The 27,564-nt window shown below is 33.3% G+C and overlaps 1 protein-coding gene across 11 annotated transcripts in view; it reads left to right on the top strand.

Annotated features, from left to right (window-relative positions):
• SYNE1 (spectrin repeat containing nuclear envelope protein 1) overlaps window positions 1-27,564 on the top strand; it is a 598,518-nt gene that overhangs the window by 295,813 nt on the left and 275,141 nt on the right. For 10 of the 11 annotated variants that reach the window (XM_074187854.1, XM_074187849.1, XM_074187855.1 and 7 more), the window contains exons 8-22: window positions 211-839; window positions 2,022-2,201; window positions 4,075-4,225; window positions 4,651-4,809; window positions 5,466-5,648; window positions 6,720-6,821; window positions 10,236-10,439; window positions 13,258-13,465; window positions 14,350-14,462; window positions 15,480-15,685; window positions 16,402-16,557; window positions 19,784-20,075; window positions 20,822-20,994; window positions 22,395-22,704; window positions 26,409-26,573. In XM_074187854.1, the coding sequence (XP_074043955.1) occupies window positions 211-839; window positions 2,022-2,201; window positions 4,075-4,225; window positions 4,651-4,809; window positions 5,466-5,648; window positions 6,720-6,821; window positions 10,236-10,439; window positions 13,258-13,465; window positions 14,350-14,462; window positions 15,480-15,685; window positions 16,402-16,557; window positions 19,784-20,075; window positions 20,822-20,994; window positions 22,395-22,704; window positions 26,409-26,573 (3,231 nt within the window). The remainder of the gene's footprint in view (window positions 1-210; window positions 840-2,021; window positions 2,202-4,074; window positions 4,226-4,650; window positions 4,810-5,465; window positions 5,649-6,719; window positions 6,822-10,235; window positions 10,440-13,257; window positions 13,466-14,349; window positions 14,463-15,479; window positions 15,686-16,401; window positions 16,558-19,783; window positions 20,076-20,821; window positions 20,995-22,394; window positions 22,705-26,408; window positions 26,574-27,564) is intronic. The other variant, XM_074187858.1, reaches the window with a different exon arrangement.

The raw sequence follows: 27,564 nt of genomic DNA, 5'->3' as shown, positions 1-27,564 counted from the left end.
ACTATAAACTACATTTTTGTCTTTGAATTTTCAACAACTAGGATTTTGATTGGATTGTTTTTTTCTTTTTGTTTTGTTTTATTCTTCTAATATCCGGCAGAACAATGAGGGAATGTAAATGAAATGAACTTAAATTGTAGATTAGTCTCATTGTATAAAAGGAGACATCTCCATGGTTAGACTGCTTTTAATATTTATTTATATTTTTAGGACCACTCAACAGAAGTAGAAAGGAAGAAGGAAGAGATGCTTCGGCTAAAGGCTCACTTAGCAAAGTTATGCTCTTTCAGCAGAGGAGAGGATTACCACACTCTGCAGGGCAGAGCAGAGGATTGCTTCCAGTTGTTCCAAGAGGCCAGTCAAATGATTGAGAGAAGGCAACTTGCATTGAATGAACTGACCCAGTTCCTTAAGGCACATGCTTCTTTATCAAGTCTTCTCCATAGGCTAAGACAAACTGTGGAAGCTACCAGTAAAATGGATAAGACACAGTCAGAATTATTGGAGAAGGATTTAAATAATGCTATTATGGATGCCAAAAATTTAGACTGTACTGCAATTAGTTTAGATGGACTTCTTACAAAAGCCCAGTATCACCTGAAAAGTGGCAGTTCTGAACAGAGAGCTTCCTGTAGGAGAATGGCAGATCAACTTGGTTTAGAATTAGAGAACATCCAGAATCTCCTGGGAACCAAACAGAGTGAGGCAGAAGCCTTTGATGCCCTGAGAAAGGCTTTTGCAGATCACAAAGAAGTCCTTCTGAAGAGTCTTGAAGATATTGAAGAAAGAACTGACAAAGAAAGGTTAAAGGAGCTCACCCAGCAAGCTATTCAACAAAGGTAGAAGAAACATTCAGCTTTTCTTCTTTTTACAATTTTTGCTGTTTGTTTCTACTAGAGAATTTTTTTAAATCACTTTTTTTAATGGCACCCAGGGCCCTCTTTGTAGGTCCCCAGAAAGCTATTCTAATTTCAACAGCATCTACTCAAAAGTGTAGGTCAAAAGCCCCTAATTTTGTGTTTATTAATATTAGGCAAGCCACTGAGACATTCTTGCAAAACAAAAGACATTTATTCCAACTTCATATTAAATTAATTAAAAGAGATCTCATACCCACCCATCCCACATCCTCCACATAAGGTTATATTTTTCCTAAAGGTTCTCAAGATACCAATATGGATGGGAACATGCTAAGAAAGATATGTGACTGTGTAGTTTATCTGACTGATACTGCACAATCACAGATGTACTCTATTAATGACATTACATTGCTTTCTGATGCATTTTTGTGATCTTTTGAAGTTGATTATCTCTGCTTTGTAATGCTTATCTTCAGTTCTCTCCCTAGGGAAGAGGTCTGCAAACACTTTAGGATATAGCTTCTGAAGCTATATTAGTTCAATGGGTGACTAATACAGATCTCAGCCATCACACCTGTCTAAAAATTCATTTCTGCAGCCATTTTAAATGTTTTTCTTTAACTCCTTTTCTTCTGTGGTTTTTAAAGCTCATTTGGTCTAAATTCTTATCAGTCTTAAAGTGAGAATATTTTTACTATTTCCATGATAGTTACTAGGTAAAAGAGATTCAAAGGGGGATGGAGAATTTCATCTTAATTTATTTTATTTTGCTCTCTGTTGACAGCAGAAGTGTTTGTTTCCTATATTATATAGATTCACCTTTCACATAATAAGTACCAAATAAACCTCTGCTAAACTGAAATTTATTGAATAGAATTTCTTACTATAATAGGTAAAAATTAAGGATACAATTAATTTGAAATTCAAGAAGTCTTTTTAACTATATAAATATAACTAGAGGGTCACTATCAGGTTAGGTAGATGGGATAATTTATTTTTTCTTAACCACAATAACTCTCAGACATCAACTACTAAAGTCTTAGAGGGTTGTGAATTAGACTGGTAAATGGGATTACCACCAACAATTTTATGGATTATTTAAATATAGACAGTCCTTGGATAAATTTTTAAAGGAAAGTAATTGAACATTTTCACTTGTAGGTTACGAGTTTTTAATCAGTTAGAAGATGAGTTGAATTCTCATGAGCATGAATTGTGGTGGCTGAAAGACAAAGCTAAACAAATAGCTCAAAAGGATGTTACTTTTGCACCAGAATTTGATGAAGAGATAAACCGTTTGGAAGCTTCCTGGGATGACACAAAGAAGCTAATTCATGAAAAGTAAGTCAAATGCTCTCAGAAAAACTGGGTCCTTTTATGATTCTATGAGAAAAGCAGATATTGGATTTTCAATTTTGGTATTCTGCATTCTTCTAGATATTTCCTCACAATATATTAACTTATTTTTGGATATTATATTTATATGAAAGTTAGTTTTGAAATGGGAGTTGAGAACTTTAAAAAAGTATACCTAAATCTCATTACTATTCATTAAATGTCATGGAGGCTGTGAAGATAGGAGCCCCAGGGGAAGGGAAATTTCATCATTACAGTTCCAATGAAAGAAGAAGCAGTGAGAAAGGGAGAAATGTTCTTTTTAAAAAACATATGTGTATATGTTTATTTATATGTGTGTATGCATATATATATACATATATATTATTTTCCTTCTATTACATGCAAAATAATTTTTAACATTTTTTAAAGTTTTGAGTCCTAAAATACATGCTTTCATCCCTCCCTTCCATTCTTGAAAGAGTAAACAATCTTATGTAGGTTATATATAAGTGCATTCATGTAAAATAGATTCTATATTAATTATTTTGTGGGAAAAATTCATAAAAGGAAAATAAAGGAATGAGAGAGGAGAAAAAAAGAGAGAAAAGGAAGGAAGGAAAGAAAGAAAAAGGTTCAGTCTACATTCGGATACCATCAGTTCTTTTTCTGGAGAAGGATAGCATTTTTCATCATAAATCCCTTGGGATTATATTAGTTCATTGTATTGGTAAGAATAACAAAGTCATTCACAGTTGATCATTATATAATATTGTTGTTACAATGTTCAATATGGAAAAACAGTTCTAAAAAACAATAATGTGAAGGGAGCGAAATAGGATGGCAAGAGCCAGAATATGTTTTAATTGAAATTTCCTGCATGACACATCTGACCATGTGCTATAAGTTGTCAAGTCCTAATTAAAAAACAGACTGTTACTTAATAATAAACATGTAGTATGAGCCAATAATATAATAAAATTAATTCCATTCTTGAAGATCAAAACACTTTAAAAGATTGCTTTACTTTAAAGTTTTTTTTTTACAATTTGAGTACTTCTTGAACAGTAATTTTTAATTTCACTTTTTTCCTATTCTCTTTCAGGAATTAAATGTCAAAGAAAGCTTAAAAACATATATAGATAGATAGATGATAGATAGATAGATAGATAGATAGATAGATAGATTGATATAGATAGATATAGATATGGATATAGATATAGATATAGATATAGATATAGATAGAGATATAGATAGAGATATAGATATAGATAGAGATTAGATATAGATATAGAGATAGAGATAGAGATAGATATAGATATAGAGATAGAGATAGATATAGATATAGATAGATAGATATAGATAGATAGATAGATAGATAGATAGATATGTTTATATAAGTATGTCTGTGCTTACTATCACTGCCTTCTTCCTCTCTCCCTCTTAACCTTCTCTCTCTCTTTTGTGAGACTTACTAAGGTCAGCAAAATAAATAACTAAAGTTTTTTTTTAAATTAGATGGTATATATATATATATATATAGATATATAGATACATAGATATATAGATATATAGATATATATAATATTCAGAACTCCTTAGTCACCCCACCATAGCAGAGAAGTAAAGGGAGTTTTTGGTAAAAGGTATCTAATCATCATTCAAGGCAAATATTTCAAGCTAAAAGATATAAATGTGAATGAATAGCATCACTGTGACTGTAGAAGCTGAAGGTAGCGACAAAGTTATGGTTTCCATTTAGGCTCTAAATCATTCCCTTTGATAAGTTTGAGACAGATTTAACTCAAGGAGTAGTTCCCTTGTGCTGCCTTTCTTGAAAAGTAATAATCTAATTCTTTTTTTTCTGTTATCATTTCAGTCAAGGTCAATGCTGTGGACTTATTGATTTGATGAGAGAGTATCAGAATTTGAAATCAGTGGTATACAAAGTCCTAGAGAATGCCAACAACATAACTATGACCAGATCTACTATAAAGGATCAGGAAGACATTAGATGGGCTTTATCTAAGGTGATAACTTGACCAATGCCTGATTTTTTTGAAATTTCCTTAGATTTTTTATTTTTGTCATAAAGGGTTTCTTTGGTTAGAGTATTCTTCTGAATGTTAGAAATGCTGGACTCTACTTTAGAGAACTCCATGGCTACCTTATTCTGGAAAAGATTGTGTGCTAGAATTCTGGAGAGTTCCTCAAGAGGTAATTTGTAGTGCCCCCTCCCATCCTACTAAGTGGGTGTATGTGGATTGTTAGACACTTGATTCGTCTCATTGGGTTTACTGGCTTTTCCATATAAAACAAAACTTAGTCCAGAACTCCTAGTGAGCAATGCAGACACACACACACACACACACACACACACAAACAAACACAGATTCAAATAGAGTATTTTACCACTGATTATTTTATTAAATGAAAGCAATGTTTATTTCCACAGCATGAAGCTGTCAAGAATGAGATGAATGGAAAGCAAAAGGACCTGGATGATTTTACAAGTAAAGGAAAACACTTGATATCTGAACTAAAAAGAACTCAAAGTAATGATTTCATTCTGGTGAAAACAGACATGGATAGCACTGTGGATAGATGGCTAGATGTAAGGACAGTCATTTTTTTCTTTTTATTAATACTGTTAACATTAATTTTCCTCTCTGCTAAGTCAATCTTCCAATGGTAAGTATTATGACAAAATACCCCCCCCCAATGAAACAGATTATTCTTTGTATAAGGATAGGAACTGAATCTATAATTTCATCAATTTTAGCAACTCCCAAGAGAGAAAGTCTCCACCAATACAGATTGGTACCCAGAAGACAGAGAGTTTAAGTGACTTTTTAAACTTATCTTTCCTTTAAATAATATGAACACATATACATATAGATGCCATATGTATGTGCATGTATATGCAAATATAAAAACTGAACCACAGGAATTGCTTGAAATTCAGTATTTCTGGCTTAGAGGTCAGTTTTCTATACACTGTCATCCTGATTTTCGTTATTAGCATAATAATACCTAAAATAAAGATTTGTTCATAGTACATGAACTTTAAACCTGTGGCCTTTTCCTGTGAGAGGTCAGAGTAATTTCAGTGCTTTTTTATTTATTTGGTTGGGAAAGTTTTAAATATGTTTATTTATAAATAAGGATTGTATTGAGAAATAGAGCGACATCTGTTTGGGGACTTATTTAGAAGGAATTTGGGGTGGTACAACCACATATTTAATGACACTACATTTTCTTGTTTCTCAGATTTCAGAAAAAATTGATGAGAACATGGATAGACTTGTCATAAGCCTTTCTCTTTGGGAAGAGGTACTTTCAGCTAGAGATGAAATTGATGGCTGGTCAAACAATTCTATACCACAGCTAACAGAAAATATCAGCAACCTCAGTAGCAGCCTTAAATCAGAAGCATTCCTTAAGGAATTTGAGGTCAGTGGCCTAACTTACTCATGGTGACTATGTAAGGAATATGAAAAATGTGTCTCTCTTTTTTTTTTTAGCTCTCACTAGTCTCCCACTTACCCAAGGGTATCATGATTGTTCCAGAACTTTTCTAAACTTTAATGTCACTCCATTGACTATATTTCTGACAAAAGCAGCTATCCATCTTTTTTCTTTTTCTGCATGCATTTCATCTGAAAGTTGAAGACTTGAAGAAAAGAGAAATGAGAGCTAGTGAAAGTTTTTAACTATGTTTGATCACAAGATAAATTCTGCATTGAGCAAGATTGGAAGAGTCCTATAAGGGACTATGGGACTTAAGGAAAACAACATATCACAAACCAAATAACTATAAAAATCTTAATCATGAGCCTCTTTTTAACATCCCACAGCACCAAGATATTGAAAAACTAAATTTTAAATCACTTGAATTAGCCTAAGAGATTATTGTATATTTCCTTCAAAGCCCAACTTTCTCCTGTATTTTTAAAATATAGTTGTATTTAAATTTGCAATATGATGAAATTTCCTAGATATAACAATTTCCTTATCAGATTTCACTTTCCTAAAAATAAATATTTGTTATATATTATATGTAGCATACATAAATGATGTATAATTTATAAATCAGTTATATTTTGAAAATGAAACACTTCTCTGAGATGAGGCTGCCATAATAAAGCATATTATTTAAAGTGTCTCCATTGAATAAAGAACTTTGGTCTGAATTTATTTTTTTTCCAAGAGATTTCTTTTCTGTAATTAAAAAAAAAAGATTCATGGACTGCCTAGTCTTTCCATTAAGTGGAAACTAACAGCAGCAACTTTTCCAGATTCACAATGACTTTTCTTTGTTATTCAGAAATTGACTTTGAACAGTATTTTAGAAAGAGTAACCTAATGTCATATGATTTGAAGAGTCTCAAAATTCAATACAAGTAATTTCCATTCCCACAAATGTGGAAATAAGAATAGGATAGGTTACCTGACTACATATATATTAATATATATGAATATTAACATGTTTATATTTTATTGTATTTTTCTATTTGGGAACAGTGTGAAGTTAAAAACAAAGGACTTAAATTGGAAGAACTTCATTCAAAAATTTCAAATCTTAAAGAACTGACCAAAAATCAGGAAACACCACCAGATCTTCAGGTGAGATGACTTTTAACATGAAGAATAATGATTGTAATCATGATGTCAGGTATTTATTGAGTTCTCATATGCAAGTCACTGTACTAGGTAATATCTGTAGAAAAACAAAGCCCTAAGCAAACAAGATGTATCTTGCATGGTGTTTCAAATATTAAAGATTGTCATGATGTTAATATCTAGTGTCAAAAATAAATAATCTGCCAAAATATGCCCTTTGAGTAGTCAATATAATCTTTATATCACTGTTGAATGTTGGGATAGGACTTTATGACATTTAAAAAGTCTTGAGGGGTAACTAGGTGATGCAGTAAATAGAGCACCAGCCCTGGAGTCTGGAAGACCTGAGTTCAAATTTGAATTACCTAGCTGTGTGACCTTGGGCAAGTCACTTAACCCCATTGCCTTGCAAAAGCTAAAAAGAGGAGAGAGACATGATGTATGTATAGTTTAATAATTTTATCAATTTTTTAATTATTAATCATTATTTATGAATTTTATTAATAAAACCAAGAAATTATCCATAAAAATGGTCATTTGACCCTCTCTTTTAGACTAAAGACAATCATCAAGGTGAATTCACAGTTATATCCCCTTCCAAAAAAAGTGCTATTGTTACCTAGAGTCACATCACTCTAGGACAGAGAAAATATCTCTTCACCAACCCACTCCCAGGCTTGGGCTATCTAGACAAAAGAATCTGTTTTATCCAAGCTTGAGTAGAACCCACCTTAGATTAAATTCCTAATAAATTCAGATGAGTTCTGAGCAAGATAGAAAGGAGTCAATTCAGTCAATCAGTAAAGTCCTTCAACAGACTGAACTTTTTAAAATCAGGAATTTGGAAGAATTATAATTCTTACCAAGATATTAATTATTGCTAATCATTTTTCACAACTTCAATATAAAGTAAAGCCTTTATAAATCAGATAATGAACTATTCTGCAAGTTATTGAAAGATATGCAACATAGAAATCACCTAGGAAATGGAGCTTAGTTGATTTATAATCAGATTATGTGGGTATAATACTTCTTCTCAAGAATACTTATATGTGTGGGGCAGCTAGGTGGTGTAGTGGATAAAGCACTGTCCCTGGAGTCAGAAGTACCTAGTTTCAAATCTGGTCTCAGACATTTAATAATTACCTAGCTGTGTGGCCTTGGGCAAGCCACTTAACCCATTTTGCCTTGTAAAAACAAACAGACAAACAAACAAAAAAAGAATACTTATCTGTGCCATTACTTCTCTATCAAAGCTACTCAGACATTAAAAGCAGCAACCAATGTGTATATTTGAAGATATATTTCTTTCTAGAAAACATGCTCAGTTAAAGGTTTCAGGGATTCAAGCAAAAGTGAAAGAATTCACTTAAAAGATCAACTCTGATCCAGAATTTAGGACAAAAGAAATTTATTTATGCATTACTATGGATATTAAATTAATAAGGAAATTGAACAGTATATTTCATAGGGTAATTGTTTGCATTCCCTAAGAAAGGAGCAAAGTCAAGAGAGAAATTATGGACAGTTTTGAGAGAATTGCAGTTGAATGAAATCAGCAACCAGCAGTGTTATCCAGGGCAAGGTTATATAGAATACATTCTGAGAAAGAGAAAAGAAAGGCATTAGGGTGGTTCTAGGGAGGATTAAGGAATGGATAATAGACTGTCAAATCACCTAGACTGTGAATGTCCTGAGGGGTTAACTTCAAAAAGTATCTCTAAGGTAGACAATGGGATGGGAGTAATTATAGCAGCTCAAAGACAAATCCTTTCAGACTACTCTCCTGCAGGAAGTTCATTGACCTCTTCAGCAAAGTACTTCACAGAAGTTCATTGACCTCATCATGTTGACTTCTCCTAACTAACTGAAAAGGAAGAAACATTTTCATTTTAGGCATGAAATACAAAATTCAGAAACATGCCTTGTAGATAGAGTTTAATATAAATTGTCAAAAATCATCATCATCATTACTACAGCATTCCAAAAACTTTCCGCCTAATCCTTGCATTTTAAGAACATTTTATCAAAGTCTTTGTGACCAAGACCCCTTCCCAATCCTTAGAAAGCAACAGCCAAAAAGAAAAAAAATACAAATACCTGGATCCCAATCTTATGGGAAATCAAATTCTCCTCTGTTTTCTGGGGGTACTGACAATGAACTAGCATGATCAGAGACTCTGGGGGGTCCCATTAAATCCAGAATGCCTGGTCAAGTCATGTTTTACAACTTGTTCCACTTTATTGCTACAGATTAAAAATGAGTGGCATATCTTAAATCAGTACAGAAGTTCTGCTTGCAAGAACACTGGAATTTAAAAAGTAAGAGATACCAAGGAAGAACCAGTGTTCAGGAGATACCAAGTCCAAACCAAGGTTTTTGTTAGGAGTCAATCTTTGGCATGATAGGGGGGAACAAATATTAATTGATTTGCCTGATTAGGAATAAGGAAACCTGAGAACAACAGAGTTGAAGAGCCACAGTAAGACTTTTTAATTATTTTCCTTAAAGATTTCTGAGTCTTACCAGCTTTTTAAGGCCATCATGACCATGCAACTGTGATGGACTTCAACTGTTAGTGATACCACAGATAATAGACTCTAGATAGGAATTTTTAATTTTTTAAATCTATATCTAGGATCTTTTTGACAGACTTGATAAAGCCTTCGGATTCCTGTTCAGAATTGTATTTTAAGAGATATTAAATAAAGTACATAGGATTACATATAATTACAATTATACAAAAATACACTTATCAAAATATTTTTAAAACAAACAAGATCACACAACCTAGATTAAGTTAGGGTACCACTCATTAACCTCAGTCCTTGATACTTCCTTGTAGATGCCCAAGACACTATCTCAGACTACAAACTATACCAATTCAATTTAACATAATAACATTCAATTCACCAAGTATATGTTAAACATCCATCCTTTGCAGAGAAAGCACTTAATAAATATTTGGTGAATTTGTGAATTTTCTAGATACTCTACTCTTCTTGCCCAACTATATAGCTTCAATAGCAACTGACCATAGTCCTGCTTAACACTTTAAATTGGACCAATTCCCTGGATTCAGGGTAAACTTCAGCAGACTTTAGTGGCTGGATGACCTAGATACTATAATTTTCTATGATCCTTTCATTGCATCAGTTATATAATATTCTATTTTGTTCTTAGTAATTTTCCTACTTTCATAGATAGGTTAAGGGCAAATAAAATTATTGTGGTTGTCTTTGTTATATATATTTGCTAAATGTTTTTTATGCACTAAAGGAGAAAATTAAAAGCTAATTTTTTCTCTGTTCATTGGAAAAAAGTGTGAACGTTCTAATGTATAATGGAATGAAAGCTCCAGCAGTATTACATTCAACTGAACTTGATATCATTCCGTTCTATTTGATTACTTTTAGTTCATAGAAACAGATTTAACACAAAAACTAGAACATGCCAAAGAAGTAACTGAAATAGCAAAAGGAACCCTGAAAGATTTTACTGCCCAAAAAATGAAGTTAGAAAAATTTATTCATGAAGTTGAAACTTGGCTTGCAAAAATTGAAGAATCTTTACTGAATTGTGCACAAACTCAGAATTGTGAAAGTTTAAAAAAAATAAAGGTGAGTAATAAATTTATCTTTAAACTATATTGTTTGATAATCATATTTAATAATATTAATGTTATTAATCCTATATTCTTGCATTATGAAATTTCAGCCAGTATGATAAACCAAATCTTGAAGTATTATGTGAACGCTGGATATCAGAACAACAGATTACTCAAGTCATAGAACACATGTAGCATAAAGGGTCACTTGGGAAAAAAACAAATTCTGGTCAGAGTTTCAAGGTTTCTCTTGGCTAATTCACTAATTAGATAAACCATTGGCAAATGTTGAGAACATATGACCTTGTAACACCATTATGGTCTGAAAACAGTCACTAATATTTAGTGACTATTAGTCACTAATAATAATAATAATAATAATAATAATAGTCACTAATATTTTGTCTCTGTAAAATTCTGAACCTTTCAGAATTGATTTTCAGATCTCTAAATAATACCACCTTGTTATGATTATCCCTTCTACATTGGGGGAAGGCTGGGTAAGGCCGGGAATGAGCTGGTTAGGGATATTGCACCCCTGAGATCTGGAAAATCTGCATAAAATCTTTTTGGCCCTCCCTTTGTATCAGAGAAATGTGAATTTTTTCTTTTTCTTTTATTGAATGTTTACAGTATTGATAGATAAAATAAATTAATATTATATAATACTATGCATATATTTAAAGCATTTCTATATTTCAAGCTTCTATGTTTATATACTGATTTTCATGTATCATCTGCAGCTTCCACAAAACCCCCCCAAAAAAATTCCCATTTAATGTCTTATACCAATCTGCTATTTATCAAAACTGTAATGGGGAAAGTTGCAACATGGAAGGGAAATCTATATTAAATTTTTATCATAGTAGAAAGAGTATTGGGTTTGTAGTTTGAGGATGTTGGTTTAAAACTCAACTCTTCCATTTATTATTTGTGTGACCTTGAAGCAAGTCTTAACCTCACCAGATCTCAGATTTAGATATATTGGGTCCATTCATTTATACCATAAGACTGTTAGATACTAAGGATGATCCCTTCCAGGTCTAGAACCAAGAGAACAATGCACACATTAACAACAACACTGTGAGATGATCAACCTTGATGGAAGCAGCTCTCCTCAGCAGTTCAGAGAGCTAGGACAACTGTATTAGACTGGTTCTAGACAATGTTAATCCCATCCAGGGGAAACTAAACAAAACAAAACAAAACAAAAAACAAAAAAAAAACTTTCAGAATCTGATGAATCCTTTATAACAATGTTCTTTTATGCATCTCTTTCTCTTAATCCTAATTCCTCATATAAAAATGTTTAAACTATAAACATGTTTATCAAAAATATGCATATATAATGCTCACCTGGTTATTTGCCACTGAGGGGAGAGGCATGGGAAGGGAGGTGGGAAGGGAATTTTGTAACTTAAAAATATACATGTATATATGGATGAAAATAAATTATTTAAAAAAAAATTTTAGCAGAAAAAAATAAAAAAAATTTAAATAATAAAAAAGTCTTAACCTCACTGGACCTCAGATTTAGTACATTGAGTCCATTCACCTATATAGTAAGACTGTTAGATGCTAAGAATGATCCCTTCCAGGTCTAGAGCCTGTGATTTTTCTCAAGCATTCCCTATTGACAGGTCAGAAGTGATTTTGAAGGCATGAATTAGAAACAGCAGCCTTTTCTGAGCCAGGACTCATCATAAATCACAATCTAGTAACCCAAGTGAAACATTCACAGATTTTAGGATAGACAAGTTATGAAAGACAAGTTTCTGGTCATCACTAATGAAAGTTTAGCATCACCTTGCTAAAGCTGGCCTTAGAACATGTGGGAAAGGAAAGATGGTACTTTCCCATACTAGTGCTAATCCTTTTCCTTCCCATAAATAATTTGTATTTAAGCTTCTTGAGGTCAGTTTCATTACCCTGGTGCCTAGAATTGTGCCTGCTACATAATAGGGAATTAATAGGATTTTTAAAACTGTTTTTTTTTACTGATGTGCTTGTTTGCCAACTGTTACCACTTCCTGAGACATCCTTTGTAAAGCAATTGAGTAAAACTAATAATGCCGGGCAGCTAGGTAGCACAGTGGATAAAGCACCAGCCCTGGAGTCAGGAGTACCTGGGTTCAAATCCAGTCTCAGACACTTAATAATTACCTAGCTGTGTGGCCTTGGGCAAGCCACTTAACCCCATTTCCCTTGCAAAAAATTAAAAAAAAACTAATAATGCAGGGAGAATAACACTCCATATCTATAGCAATCCCTACTCTTCTATTTTTTCTTCTCTCTGTCATCTACCACATTGAAAAAATATAAGAAAAATAAATTTCCTGTAACAAATATGTATAGTCAAGCAAAACAAATTATCTCAATGGTTATATATAAATTAGACCTCCACATATATACAGATACATACATACATACATTGTATGTATGTTACATTGTATGTTTGTGTTCATGTGTATATACATGTGTGCTTTTTGGCAGACATCTCTAAGCTACTTGACTGAATTTACCAGCATAGTATATGAAATGGAGTGTTATAGTTCCCTGACCATAGATTAGAAATGTAGAAAAGGGATGATGAATTATCTAACTAAACAAAGTAACAGGCTCTTTAAATTTGTTTAATCTGAATTCAGATAGGCTAGCTATGTTATTTAATTTTAAATTGTCACAAGCAACCCTAACCCTGGACAACCCTCCCATCTGCTGATATATGTACACTAGATCATATGGTGGACCAAGGGAACATGTAGATGTCTGGAAGCATTTTCATTCCTTTGTGATGTCTGTAGCCTTTATAGCTTACTTTTGTTCTTTAGGAAATGCAAAAAGAACTTCAAAGTCAGCAGAGCAGCATTAATTCAACACAAGAAAATCTTAACAGCCTATGTCGCAAGTACCATTCAGCTGAGCTGGAGAGCTTGGGCAGTACAATAACTCTGCTAATAAAGAAACATGAAGCTGTCAGTCAACTTGGCTCCAAAACACAGTCCTGCCTGCAAGAGTCTCTGGAAAAACACTTCACTGGTGAGCCATTCTGGATGTTATAGGGGACAGTTAGCTCACAGAAAAAATCCTGATCCAAATGCTGCCTTAGAAACTGCCAATACAAGCTTGCAAACAGGTTGCAGGGGCATCTTGTGAGATTTTATGTTTCTCTAAATGTTTAATAAAAGTGTTATGAATGATAGACTTTAGTTATTCCCATCACCATTGGGTGGTAGAAAAAATGTATCCTCTTGGTGAAAGAAATAAAACTACTCTCTTTTCTCTCCTCAGTATCACTCATTCAAGTATAGGAATTCCTTCCCTAAAGTAAACAGCTTCCATTTCCAAGGGAATATGCTGCAAATCTCATTTGCCATAATATAATCAATAGAGGAAATTTATAGGAAAGCTATTACTCTGGACAAGTTAGAAAATCACCATTGATGTGTAACAGGAATTCTGCCTCTGAGCTATAAAGTTCTGGTTGTGTCCTAATTACTCATTATAATGGCAATGTGCCCAAAAATGACAGAAGGAGGAAATGTTCTCACTCCTTGCTGTATAGAGCATTCCTCAATCAGTTTTGAAGAACTTGAGGTTTCCCTTTAAAATGCAGAAGTAACTACCACATATTTCAATTTTTTGAAAAAAAATTTTCAATTAAAATATTGTCTTCTTTCTTCCAATTGAAAGGTATCACAACAGGATACAATTCATTTCATTCTAGAAATATAAATTATTGTTCATTCATCTATGATCATTTCCTATCATTATGATACCTAATTATGATTCTAGAAATCATCTGGCTACATTTCATTAGAATAAGGTCACTTGATGACCATATCTAAATTCACTGTGGTAATTTTTGGAAGCTTGTTTCATGTCTTAACATTATATTTTTGCTCTTTGTTCTCTTTCAAAAGAATCTATGCAGGCATTCCAAACATGGTTTTCTGATGTGAAGGCAGCAGTGAGAGAATCATCAGATAGATCTGGGGACAGCAAAATCATAGAGGCAAAGCTACAGAATTTACAGGTAGGCTCCCCTTGAGCAGAAAAAGTTGGCAAATTTAGGTGTTTTTCCTGATAGGTTGGTAATAAGCGGTGCTTCCATGTCAGGACCGAACCAGAAAAGTAAAGAGTCAGTTCTTTACATGTGGGTTAATATGCTTCTGCCTTCGCCCATCTCCTCTTGTTTTTTTTTTTTTTTCTCCCCTTCTAAAGAAGTGATGGCTATCATATAAAGGAAGTATAAAAGAATTCCTATGAGACATACTGTTTCTTTTTTATTTTTTAAATTATTTTTATTCCCAAATCTCTTCTCCTTTTTTTCTCAGACTTCTATATTGATAAGGCAAGAAAAATGAAAAACATTTCAAATATATAGAGAGACACTCTATTTCTGATTCTTTGTTTTTAACTTATATTTTCTGTTCTACCGTCATCCGTTATAAAAACTTGTTTGTTTTTTAATCTATGGTCCTAAAAGGATCATTGCTCTAAAATATAAAAATTCCACATTTATTAAGCATATATTAAAGGTATCATGAAAGAATTGTATAGTAGAAAGACTTCACCTGGAGAGAATGAGGGATGACAGATGAGACAACCAGAGTGATCCACCAAAGGTGCCCTCTTGATATCAGGGAAAAAGTGAGAAGTTCTTCCATAGTATTGGGAGGACATGATCAAGAGTTGCATAGGAAGAGCAAGCATAAATGTGTTGCAATTGCATTAGAAAAAGGAGCTCCAGAACTGATGAGATCACTGGGCAGTTTGATTATGTGGTTGCTACTGAGCAAAGTACTGAAGAATTAGGGGTGGAAGAAAGGTGGGGTAAGTGTTTATAAGAAGCAGAATTTAAAGTTTAGTTGGGAATAACTCTGATACTTGAAATTAAAAGCAACACAAAGTCATATGCAGACCATTGTTAGATCCTAGATTTTGTGGGGGGAAAAAGTATACAATAGGAATTCCAGATGGAAAAAAGAAACATGAATTAATCTTGTACATTGATGTTGTTGCTGCTGTTGCTAATGTTTCCTTTAAACAGAGCATTTTGGACTCGATTAGTGATGGCCAGAACAAACTTGATGCAGTGACTCAGGAAGGACAGAATTTATATGCTTATTTACCTAAACAAATTGTGAGTAGTATTCAGGAGCAGATTACAAAAGCTAATGAAGAATTTCAAGCATTCCTGAAAGATTGCCTTAAAAGTAAACAGTCTCTTCAGGATTGTGCTACAGAACTTGGAAGGTAAGTTATTCTGAACAATTATAAACAATTACTTTCATTTGACTTAGGGAAGGGAATGAGCAAAGAAGATTCAAAATTATGATTTTTAAGAAAAGAGAAATGTTTTCTTCATTCAACTAGTCAACATATATTTATTTATCACAGTGAGCCAGGTTATCTGCTAGGTGCTAAAGATTCAAAAACAAACAAAAAGAAAAAAGGAAAGAAACAGTTTCTGCCCTCCAAGAACTTACCTTCTATCCATGGTTTAATTAGGGTTGAATTTAAGACTTCATTTATATTAGAATAATAAGTGGTTATTATGTGGCTCTTTGTTGCAATGAGTTAATTTCATTGGCAAATGTGAGTGGCATATGTAAATAAAGAACACTTGTGGGTCTGTTTATACTTACCATGGGATTATTATTTTATTATAATAAATTCAAAATTCTAATAGTAATAACTAACCAATAGTATATAAATTAAATAAGCAAATATAATTATAATCTCCTAATTGCAGGGTGTGAGTTTTTTCTTTGTTTTACATAAACATTTTAGCCATTGATTGAAAATATAAATTCCTATATCCACTGGTTTAGTGCTATATGCTAAATTCATTTTATTTCTTCTATTAAACTTGATGTGGACTCATTACAGAATATAATAGTAAATGTTGTGGAATATAATGTTAAAAATAAAATTAATTTTTCTAAAATGTTATTTTTTGGTCTTAACAGTTTTGAAGATCAGCACAAGAAACTCAGTCTGTGGATTCATGAAATGGAAGAAAAATTAAGCACAGAAAATTTTGGAGAATATAAACAGCATATTCCTGAGAAGAAAAATGAAGTTCATAAAGTTGAAATGTTTCTGGGAGAACTGCTAGCTGCAAAGTATGATGAGAAAATGTGCTTGTACCATTCTCTCTGGGTTTTTTTCCTTATTTATCTATTTGCATATGTCTAATGTGCAAGTGAATTTTATGAAACATTCTTCATTGTTTTGTAGTATAGCTGAAAAATCATCAGATTGTGTTAAATCAGGAGACCTAGGTTCGTGTCCTGCCTATGAAATTTTCATTGACCTTGGACATGAAATCTGATCTCTCAGGGTTTTGGTATACCTGATCTGAAAAATTGTGTTATAATACTTATCCTACATATCTTGGGTTTGTTATGAGGAATTTATTAAGATATCAAATGAGAAAGCTCTAAAAATATTGAGTTGCAGTCATAATGATTTATACTATGATTTATGAAAGTTAATATTGCCTAATAGATGGTAAGTTGAACTTAAGGTAGAAGATCTAATTTCACACCCTACCTAAAACATCTATTGGTGTTATGACCCTGGGCAGGACACTTAATTTCTTAGTGCTCTATGCAAGTCTCTAAGGTACAAAGAAAGTGCTGATCTGCCATGGTACTGAGATGATGTATTCACCCATGAATTCTATCTATAAATGAATTTAAAGACTCACTCCCTATCCTTATCCCCATAAGGTTCTTCATAGTGTACAAAATGCTTTTCACACTATAACCATCAAAGATTTTTAAACCAGTAATGGTGATAAAGAGATTACTCTAGTTAAGTCAGACATAGTCTTATTAATAATTATTATATTAATAATTAGAAATTATAACAGCTACAATTATATTTATATAGTACTATAACATATGCTAAGTATGTGTGATTTCTTTTAATCTTCACAATAACTATGGGAGGTAAATGCTATTACTATTTCTATTTTAAAGATGATGAAATTGAGACCAAGAAGTAACAGAAATTTCCATTGTAACATATGATATTTGAATTTTAAAAAAAAATAAGCAATCTTTTAAAACTCTTTTTACTTGAATTCAAATTTCTTTACAGTCTGTCCCAACATAAATTTCTTCACTATTTCAAAAATCTCTATTTCTCAACATGAAACTCTTCACATTAACCAACTAGTTTTATACCTTGAACACTACCTTCATGTCTCAGGCATTGCTACTCCAGGACCTTTATATAAATTGGTCCCTGGTTCCCCAGATTCCATCCTGTTTCTCCATTTGGTCAACTGCTGTCTTTTGTTTAAGGCTTTTCCCTGATCATTTTGATCCATAATTATCTCCCTTTTCTCTGAACACAAAAGTACATTTATATGTCTCAATTTGACAATTAATTATATATGTCCTTGTGGCACTTCCATCATTTACTGCTTTGTCCTTTATAGTTAATTTATGTTTAGACCTGTATTTTTACTATTTATTTATACCTGGAGAGTTAATATGGTCTAGTGGGTAGATTTATGAATTAGACTAACCTTGGTTCAAATCTTGCTTTTGAAGCTTTCTAGCTATGGGGTTGTTTGTAAGTCACAACCTTCTTGAGTTTCAGTTTCCACATCTGATCTGTAAAAACTCTTCCTCCTCCTTCATTTCTTCTTTCCTCTCTTCCTCCTGTCCTTCCTTCTTTTTTTCCTTGTACTTCCTCTTCTTTTCCTTCGTTTTCTATTCCCTCATTTTATTTTATTTCTTCTTTCTTCCTCTTCTCATTTTTATTCTTCCTTCTTCCTTCTTTTGAATTTGAACTTTGGAGATAGAAGGGACTTCAGAAGTCATTCATTTTATATTTGAGGAAAACTGAAGTGCAAAACAACTTACATTAGGGTATCTGGATGCCATCAGCAGAACCAGGAATTTTACTCAGATGTTTTGCCTCCCAACCCTATACTCTTTCTACATTATTACTCTCCTGTCTTGAATTCTGTCATGTCTCTTGCAGCAGATTGCACATTTCTTCACAACTTGGTTTATATTGTTTATGAACCTAGTATACTACTATACACATGGTAAATATAGTCACTAAATACTGACACTCTGTTCATTACTTTAGATTATTTTTGTTTGTTTGGTTGGTTGTTTTGTCTATTGAGTCATGTCTTTTTTCTTGCGGTTTCCCATGAAGATAACACTTATAGTCTTGATCTAATTAACACTCTACTTTAAACAGTCAAATTAACCAACCCAAATATTTGTACACATAGACACAACTCTATGTTTAATAGGAAATAGTTCAATTATGACATGGATCAGTATTAACAGGATATAGATATAACATCACATCCCCTGCAGTAACTGAATTAGGTTAAAAAACAAATGTTAGCTATGTACCAAATCATAGCATTTAAAGAATTATAAACTATATGTAATGCTTCATTTCAGTCCCTTTTGGCCTGTTTTCCCTGTCCTTCTTTGAGATTCAACTCAAATATCTCCCCTCCTTCAGGAGGCTTTTCCCAGTCCTGCAGCCTTTAGTACCTTCCCTTCTGAGACTAACTACCATTTGTGCTGAATATGTCTTGTACATATGGCACATAGATGGAGCAATGGATAGTCTTTGAGTAAGGAAGACTAGAATACCTATCCTGCCTCAGACACATTCTAGCTGGATGACTGAACAAGTCACTTAACTTCTCTCTGACTCAGTTTCCTACTCCCTAACATGAAGATAATAATAGCATTTACCTCCAGAGTCCTTGTGAGGATCAAATGAGACAATGTATGCAACATGTTTTATAAATCCCTAAGTTGAAGGAAAGCTAAGATGGTTGTTATTATAATAATTATTATTATTATATGTACATAAATATTTATATGTCTCCTTTATTAGATTTAAAGCTTCTCAAGGGTAAGACCATGTTTTAATGTGAATCCCCAGACATGCCTAGCACATAGTAAGCTCTTAATAAATGTTTCTTGTTATTTTTATCACAGTGTATAGCTTTAGTGAATGGTAGCAAGGTGGTTAAAGTAGATAGAATGCCTGGGCCTGAAATCAAAAAACATGGGTTCAAATCTGAATTCAGATATTTGACTAGCTATATGACTCTTGGAATGTAATTTAAATCTCTGTTTGACTCATTTTCTTCTACTGTAAAGTGGGATGCTTCATAGGGTGATGAGGAACAAATGACATTATACTTGAAGAAGGTATATAGCACAGTCCCTAATACATAATAGGCACTTATAAAGCTCCTTTTTTTTCTTTTCTCTCTCATTGTCTGTCTAGATTCTTACATTAGTTGCCCATATTGTTGAATGTAAATTTCTTTCTTCCCCCTCATAATTTTAGAGAGTCCCTTGATAAGCTTTCTCAAAGAGGGCAGATTTTAAATGAAGAAGGCCATGGAGCTGGAAAAGAAGTACGTCTGGTTGCTCATCTCTTCACTGGTTATCAGAATTTGCTCAAAATTACAAAGGAGAAATTAAGAACTTGCCAAGTAGCTCTGCAAGAACACCAGGCCCTGGAAGAAGCCCTTCAAGGCATGTGGTCCTGGGTGAAAGATGTTCAAGACAAATTGGCTTCTGCTGAAAGCACTGTTGGCAGCAAAGCCACCTTAGAGAAACGATTGTTACAAATACAGGTATGAGCCTCCTAACAAATAGAAAAGACTATACACACACACACACACACACACACACACACACACACAGCCAACTTTCTTGGATCTTAGTCCCTACTGTATTTAATCTAAAGAAGTCAACAAAGCAACAAGACTTATGATAAATGCTGTGGACACAAAGAAAGGCAAAAAATGGTCCTTTCCCTCAAAAAGCTCATTCATAATGCAAGAGACAACATTCAAAAAACAATGTACAAATAAGATATATTCAAGATAGACTGTAGGTAATATCAGAGGCAAAGAACTACCATTCAGGGGAAAGAAGGGTGAAGATGTAGTTATTTGTTTTTCCTGCCTGTTAAAATGGAATATATTGTAGGTTTGGGGGCGTTTTTTAAAAATCAGATTTTCCAATTCTAATAAAGCTTTCTGTTTCCTACCCCTTTCCCCAACTGTTTTCATTTTATATTCACCTTCCTTTTATTTTTGAAAAAAATTCTTAAATAATTATTTAACAATTTATCTTTAGTTTTAGTCATACATATCCACTTAGCAAATCACTTTATTGGGAGGGGGTTTTAGGATTTCTGCATTGCTCTTTTAGAATCTTGAAGTCAGTGAGTTGTTCCCTGAATTGATGTGCAGTATAGAATCTTTTTTCATAGATATTGAAGCAAAGGAATGACAAAATAAAAAATTTGAAAGTAACTAGGAAAAGTGTGTTTAAAAATTATTCTGAACTTTAAATCTTCATTCTCTTTTTATAGGAGATACTTTTGATGAAAGGTGAAGGTGAAGTAAAATTGAATATGGCCATTGGGAAAGGAGAACAGGCCTTGAAAAGTAGCAACAAAGAAGGCCAGAAGGTGATTCAGACTCAACTACAGACACTTAAAGATGTGTGGGATAATGTCATGATTGCTTCCATCCATGCTCAAAGGTACTTTTTGTAGGGTTGTGTTTGGTTTTTTTGGCCTGTTTTTTTTTTTTGCATTGGAAGCAAAATTCAGTAAGATGGAATTAATTGAATATGAGATGAGTTAAGATCAACATGTTTTTGGAAGACTTCCTTTTAAGCAGCTGACTGACTCTGCTGTTTTCAGTGTGTGTGTGTCTCTCTCTCTCTATGCATATTGCATAATATTACAGCACACAGTTGTCTGTTTAAAAGGAAATCATGGAGCCAAGTTGACATTAATTTGGAGTCACTAAAATGGACCAAAAGAGTAAAGAAAAGCACAGGGAGAAAAACGTATCATAACATTTGGTTGAATCTCAAAAATATTATTTGTATGTCTTAGACACCATATTCAATAAAGGCACATAGTCCCAACATAAACTTGCCAGTCCAATTCTGGATTGCAAAGCCAACAAGCAACATTTTTCAGAAAATTTTTACCAAATGAGTCAATCTCCAGGTCACCCACAAAGCAGTGATTATTTGGGAGTATTTCTATTCATCTAGGTAAGGCAAATAAATAAGTTGCATATACTAGAGTTACCTATCAGCTAAGAATGATTACCTGTGATTTAATTTACCAGGTATTCAGGATGAAACTTGGTAGAATTTCAGTGAAAATTAATGCTATTTTTTTAAAAAAAAATCATTACCATGTAGATGGAATGTTAGATCATTCCACAGGGAAGCAATATTTTCATTGCATTTATGCAAAATTTAATTTAAAAAATTATTTTTAATTTATAGAATTAAGAATTTCTGTAACAAAATATAATAAAAATTATTGCATTTGAAACTGCAAATTTATTATGTACAGCTTTCAATTAGTTATCAGGTAAATAACTTTATTTATTTTTTTCTTCCCTCCCCTCCCCTGAACTAGAGATGGCTTACCATTAGACACAAATATGCATGTGTATGTATGCATATATGCCTGTATATGTGTTCACGTGTGTGTGTTTGTGTAAAATTATTCAATATATACTTCTATTTAGCACTTTTTTCTTTGGATGCCAATGGAGTCTTTCTTCATGGGTCCTTTGCCATTAATTTGGGTATTTGTAATAGTCGAAATGACAATGGATCGAAGTTGTTCTTCAAAATGACATTCACTCAAAGTTGTTCTAAAATGAGTATTGCTGCTATTCTATCCAGTGTTCTCTTGGTTCTATTCATTTTGTTTTTCATTATTTGATAATAATAATAATAATAATAACAATAATAATAATAGTGTTATAGGACTTGACTTTCTGTTACCAATAATTAACACAGTGGATCATAGCTAGCACTTAATAAAAATGTTTATTGCTTGCTTGATTTCTTTTTTTTTTAAACTAACCAGAAAACTAACTAACCTTTACTCTATATAACTTTCATTTTAGTTCTTTAGAGTCTGTGATTGCCCTGTGGAATGATTATATGGAGAGGAAGATCCAGTTGGAGCAATGGATGGAATCAGTGGATGACAAAGTAGAATATCCCTTACAGCCCCAGATGGGACTGAAAGAGAAATTTTCCCTCCTGGATCACTTTCAGTCCATTGTTTCAGAGTCAGATGAACATGTTGGAGCCCTACATCATGTAATTGAAAAATCCATAGAACTCTATGAGAAAACTGAGGATGATTCACTTAACGAAACTGCTCAGGAGGAACTGAGAACACAGTTTAATGACCTCAGCACTGTTGCAAAGGTAAATGACATGTTATTTTGAAAAAAGAATCCAACTAAAGAAATCCAGATAAGTATCATCTTTGGCCTCCTTCCTTTTGTAACTGGAATCCTTGCTGGTTGAATGTTGGGTAAAATTAGCTGATTTAAAATTAGTACCTCCCTTGAGCAAAAAATCATCATCATAGTAATTTCTTTACTATGTACTTCATTGTAACTATACATCTAAACTTTGGAATGACTTTGGCTTTTGCTCATTGTCTTTCTTTTCCTCCATTTCTTTAAGTCAGCTCTATACTGTATCAAAGGAAGCTAGGTGAAGCGGTGAATAATTTACTGGACTTAGAAAAACTCAACTTCCTGAATTCAGATCTAGCCTCAGACATATACTGGGTGGACAAATGGTTAGAGCACTGGACTAAGAATCAGGAAAATTCATTTTTCATGAGTGCAAATCCAGTCTCAAACACTTACTAGACTTACTGGGCAAGTCACTTAAACTTAACCCCGTTTTCCTCTGTTTTCTCATGTGTAAAATGGCAACCCATTCTAGTATCTTTGCCAAAAAAAAATCTCAATTGGAGTCATGGAAAATTGGACATGAATGAAATGGCACAACAACAGACCTTGGGGTACTCACTTAACCCTCTTTGCCTCAGTTTCCTCATCTGTAAAAATGACCTGGAAAAGAAAACAGCAAACCCCAAATTGTTTCACAAAGAGTTGGGTATCACTGAAATGACTGAACAATGCTATAAACATTTGCTAAATGCATACATGAAACCTACTCTATTTAACAACTGGAACAGGAAGATGAAAAACAATATAATTGATAACCCCCAATAATTTATAGTTTATTTGGATAACCCCCAATAATTTATAGTTTATTTGGAGTTATGTCTTGTATATAAATGAGTCATGGAAGTTTGACAGGGATGAAAGAGAGATCCAGATAAAATATGCTTTAAACAAGTGTTTTAAAATGCTTTATCAGTCTATCTTGGCATACTTGAGGAAAGAGGGATTACTTTAAACTGAGGAAATTGGGGAATGCTTCAGGGAGGAGTTTGCATTTTTAGTGAGGTTGATCTAGGTAATTTCTGGAGTCCCAGCTATATGAGCTTCTGGGATTCTGTGAATTGTAATAATGTGAGGAGTTGCTAGGTGGTGCTATGAATTGAGTGCAGGACTTGGAGTCAGGAAGATCAGAGTTTAAATCTGGCTTCAAAAACTTACCATTTCTGTGACTGCAGGCAAATCACTTGACTTCTGCCTGTCTTGGTTTCTTCACTCTAAAATGGGGATAATAATTGCATCTATCTACTAGGGTTATTGCATCTATGAAATGAGATAATATTTGTAACAGGCTTTGCATATCATAAAGGGATATATAAATTTAGTATCATTATCATCACATTATTAATAATAGTAATAATACATAATAATACTATCTAGGTCTCTTGAATCTTTCTAGTACTCTTTTCATTAGTATTCTTACTACTATTGATAAGTGATCAGTGGACTTAGCACAAAAGACTTGCTCTAATGCCACACAATGCTAGGGAGGTGACCCTCAGTGTATTCTAGGAAAAGGCAAGCTCTGGCAAGATCTAAAAATCCTAAAGAAGTATTGAAAATGGTTCCAATGATAGACAGATTCCTTTTAGTGTAGGAAGGTATTGGGATTCTTCCCAGTAGTCTGGTCATCAGGTGATATTTTCTTCCTTTCTTCCCTCTTTCTTTCCTTCCTTCCTTCTAAGCCCCCTTCCTTTCCTTCTTCTCTTCCTTCTTTTCTTACCTTCACTATTTTCCTTTTTTATTTTTTATTTTTTTGTCTGTGACATTCAGTTAGTCAATAAGATTTATTAAGTGTATTTTATGTACCAAGAACTGCTCAGGGGAACAAAGAAAGCCAAAACTAGTCTTTGACTTCAAAAATAGAAAAAAATATAAAATGTATCTCAGCACCCCCAATTTTTTTTTATTTTTAGGGGGGTTTTTTGTAAGGCAAACAGGGTTAAGTGGCTTGCCCAAGGCCACACAACTAGGTAATTATTAAGTGTCTGAGGTCGGATTTGAACTCAGGTACTCCTGACTCCTGGGCCGGGGCTCTATCCACTGTGCCACCTAGCTGCCCCCCCCCCCAAATTTTTTGATGAGGAGGCAGATGAAAGCATGTGTGCTGACCTGTGCAGTGACAGTGGCATAAAAGGAAGCAGGCATTAGTAATAATGCCATTTGTAAACAATTACTGAAACTCTAAATGTTTCCAGTCTGTGTAGAGGAGGTACCATATAAATGCATCTTCTTCTTTCTCTCCAATGGATCAGGATAGAACAAAAAATTGAACTCTTGTTCCACAGAAATTAAAATAATTTCAACAACTATTAACAACACTAGGCACTAGAGATACAAAGAAAAAAATAATGTGTTCCTGACCTCAAAGAACCTGCATACTACTGGGAGAAAATATTTATTCAAAAGCAAATTGTTTTTTTTAAAAAAATTATCATTATTGACTTCAGATCCTGAAGAAGCAATTATTCTCTTCTGTCTCATCATCACTATGCAGTATCAAATGTATTCTAAATGGGTAGTTATATCTCAAGTTTTCAGAATAATAGAGAAACAAAAAAGACAATCCACAGTCCAAACTTACATATCAGAATTTCAAATTTATTGAAGACCTTTAGGAGTCATAAACAATTGGGTTATAAAACTTGAGGTTGGTCTTCTCAGTGCTATCCCTAAACCAACTCATGTCTCTGGTACAACACTAAGTGTAGGCCCAGTTTGTAGCATGACTACAAGACAATGTCACAACTTTTCCCTTAAACAATGAAAGTCCTATTTCTAATGTATTTTGGTTGTATCATCAATTTTCCTGCTTCTGTCTTTCATAAAACTTTGCAGATCTCAGTCCCTTCTTGATTGGACTATTATTGTAATGTCCTCAGAATTGGTTTTCCAGATTCTGATTATAAGCTTTTCCAAGCAAGTTGCCAAAATATTCTTTCTGGGAAAAGGTTAGACTGTACTTCTCTTGCTTCCTAATCTTTAGGGATTCCCTTTTCCCTGTGTGATAAAATACAAATTCTTCAGTCTGGTATTTAAGGTCATTCACAGCATGGCTTCAACCTAATTGCATTCTATATTTTAGTTCCACCTGTGATTTAATTGTTATAGAGAACTCCTGATTTGGAAACTTCCTCCCCTGATGCAGATGGGCAGCTCATCAGTAGCTGAGAGTCTCATTGAGTTTTCATACTCACACAGATTGTATATGTATAGCTGATCTAGGACTTTCCTTCAAAGCTTCTTAATTCTAAGGCCATTAGTAATTCTGCTATATTTTCAACTATTTTCTTTTTCTCTTTGTTATATATCAGCTAGCTTTTATTCATATATATATGCATATATCTGTGTCAAATACATATATGTAGTCTTATCATTTGTGAGATATGTTATCTAGCACTTGGTACTAGAAGCTGAATATAGAGAGTGAAAAATATGTGCTCTTCCTCAATTTTTTTTCTGTTTCATCCTTGAACTTGATATATTTGAGTTACTTGTGAAAAAATTGCTTAGAAGATCAAACAAAAAAAGATCAAACTGATAGTTTATTGAGATATGTTGGAAAATATAGATAAAATCTAATCTATTTCTCTAATTCCCTAATCCCAACAACAATGTATTATTCTGAACATCTTTCTCTTTCATTGTCAGGAGAAAATGAGGAAAGTAGAAGAGATTGTGAAAGACCATCTGATGTACATGGATGCAGTTCATGAATTTACAGATTGGCTCCATTCAGCAAAGGAAGAACTTCACCGCTGGTCAGATGCATCAGGAGATTCATCTGCCATCCAGAAAAAATTATCCAAAATTAAGGTCTATGTTCCTTGAATAAGATATGCCTGAATAGAAGAGTACATTTTTTTTATGTTTCTGCAAGGCAAATGAGGTTAAGTGGCTTGCCCAAGGCCACACAGCTAGGTAATTAGTAAGTGTCTGAGGCTGGATTTGAACTCAGGCTGGATTTGAACTCAGGAACTCCTGACTCCAGGGCTGGTGCTCTATCCACTGCACCACCTAGCCATCTCTGAAGAGTACATTTTTAAACCAAGTTTTACAAGATACATTCCCTTTTTCTTTTTGAAATGAACTTGCACTTTCCCACTTTAAAGTTTACTTACCCCAGTGTCAGATTACTAATGAGTATGCAAAAGGAAAGGGGAATTAAAAAAGAAATTAAACGTGTGAACAAAACATAACATTGTTCCTTTATGTTCCAGTATACAACAGTGCTTATTGAAAAATGATGGTGTGAAAGACTGGGAAAATAAATCTATTTGAGCTGGCTGAGAAATCCAAATACTATTTCCTAGTACAGTGAAAGAAAACTCTCCGTTAGGTAATCTAATCAGTGCAGGTGAACAGTAAACTGGCAATGTCACTATGGATGAATGTCTGGTTTTGCTACAGTAGCCAACTATGAGATACCATATAAAGCACAATCTCTTGCCAAGGCATCAATGTTTTCCTCTCATATATAAAATTTGCCATAGATCTCTCATTGTGAAGGACTTGGAAACCACCCAAAACCTTTTGATGTATTGAAAAAATGGTACAGATTTGGTATAGAAAAAAGGGTGTAGATAAAATAAACCTTTTTATTTTTCCCTCAAAAAATAAAATAGTTTGTTTTATAAAAAAAACTAGAACAAGATGGACTTATCAATGATTTTGTCACATGATTTAATGTGATAGCATAAAGGAGGCAAGGCAGTAAAGTGGTTTAGGTAAAAATCAGGCAAGTCAGGTTTTGGATGTAAATGCCTCACAATTCAGAACACAGAAACATTTAAAGTTCCTGAATGAT

This window comes from Macrotis lagotis, chromosome 5 (genome assembly GCF_037893015.1).
Source record: "Macrotis lagotis isolate mMagLag1 chromosome 5, bilby.v1.9.chrom.fasta, whole genome shotgun sequence".
In the NCBI taxonomy this organism is placed as follows: domain Eukaryota; kingdom Metazoa; phylum Chordata; class Mammalia; order Peramelemorphia; family Peramelidae; genus Macrotis; species Macrotis lagotis.
Note: the sequence above shows the minus strand (reverse complement) of the source record. Positions and strands in the feature narration are given on the sequence as shown.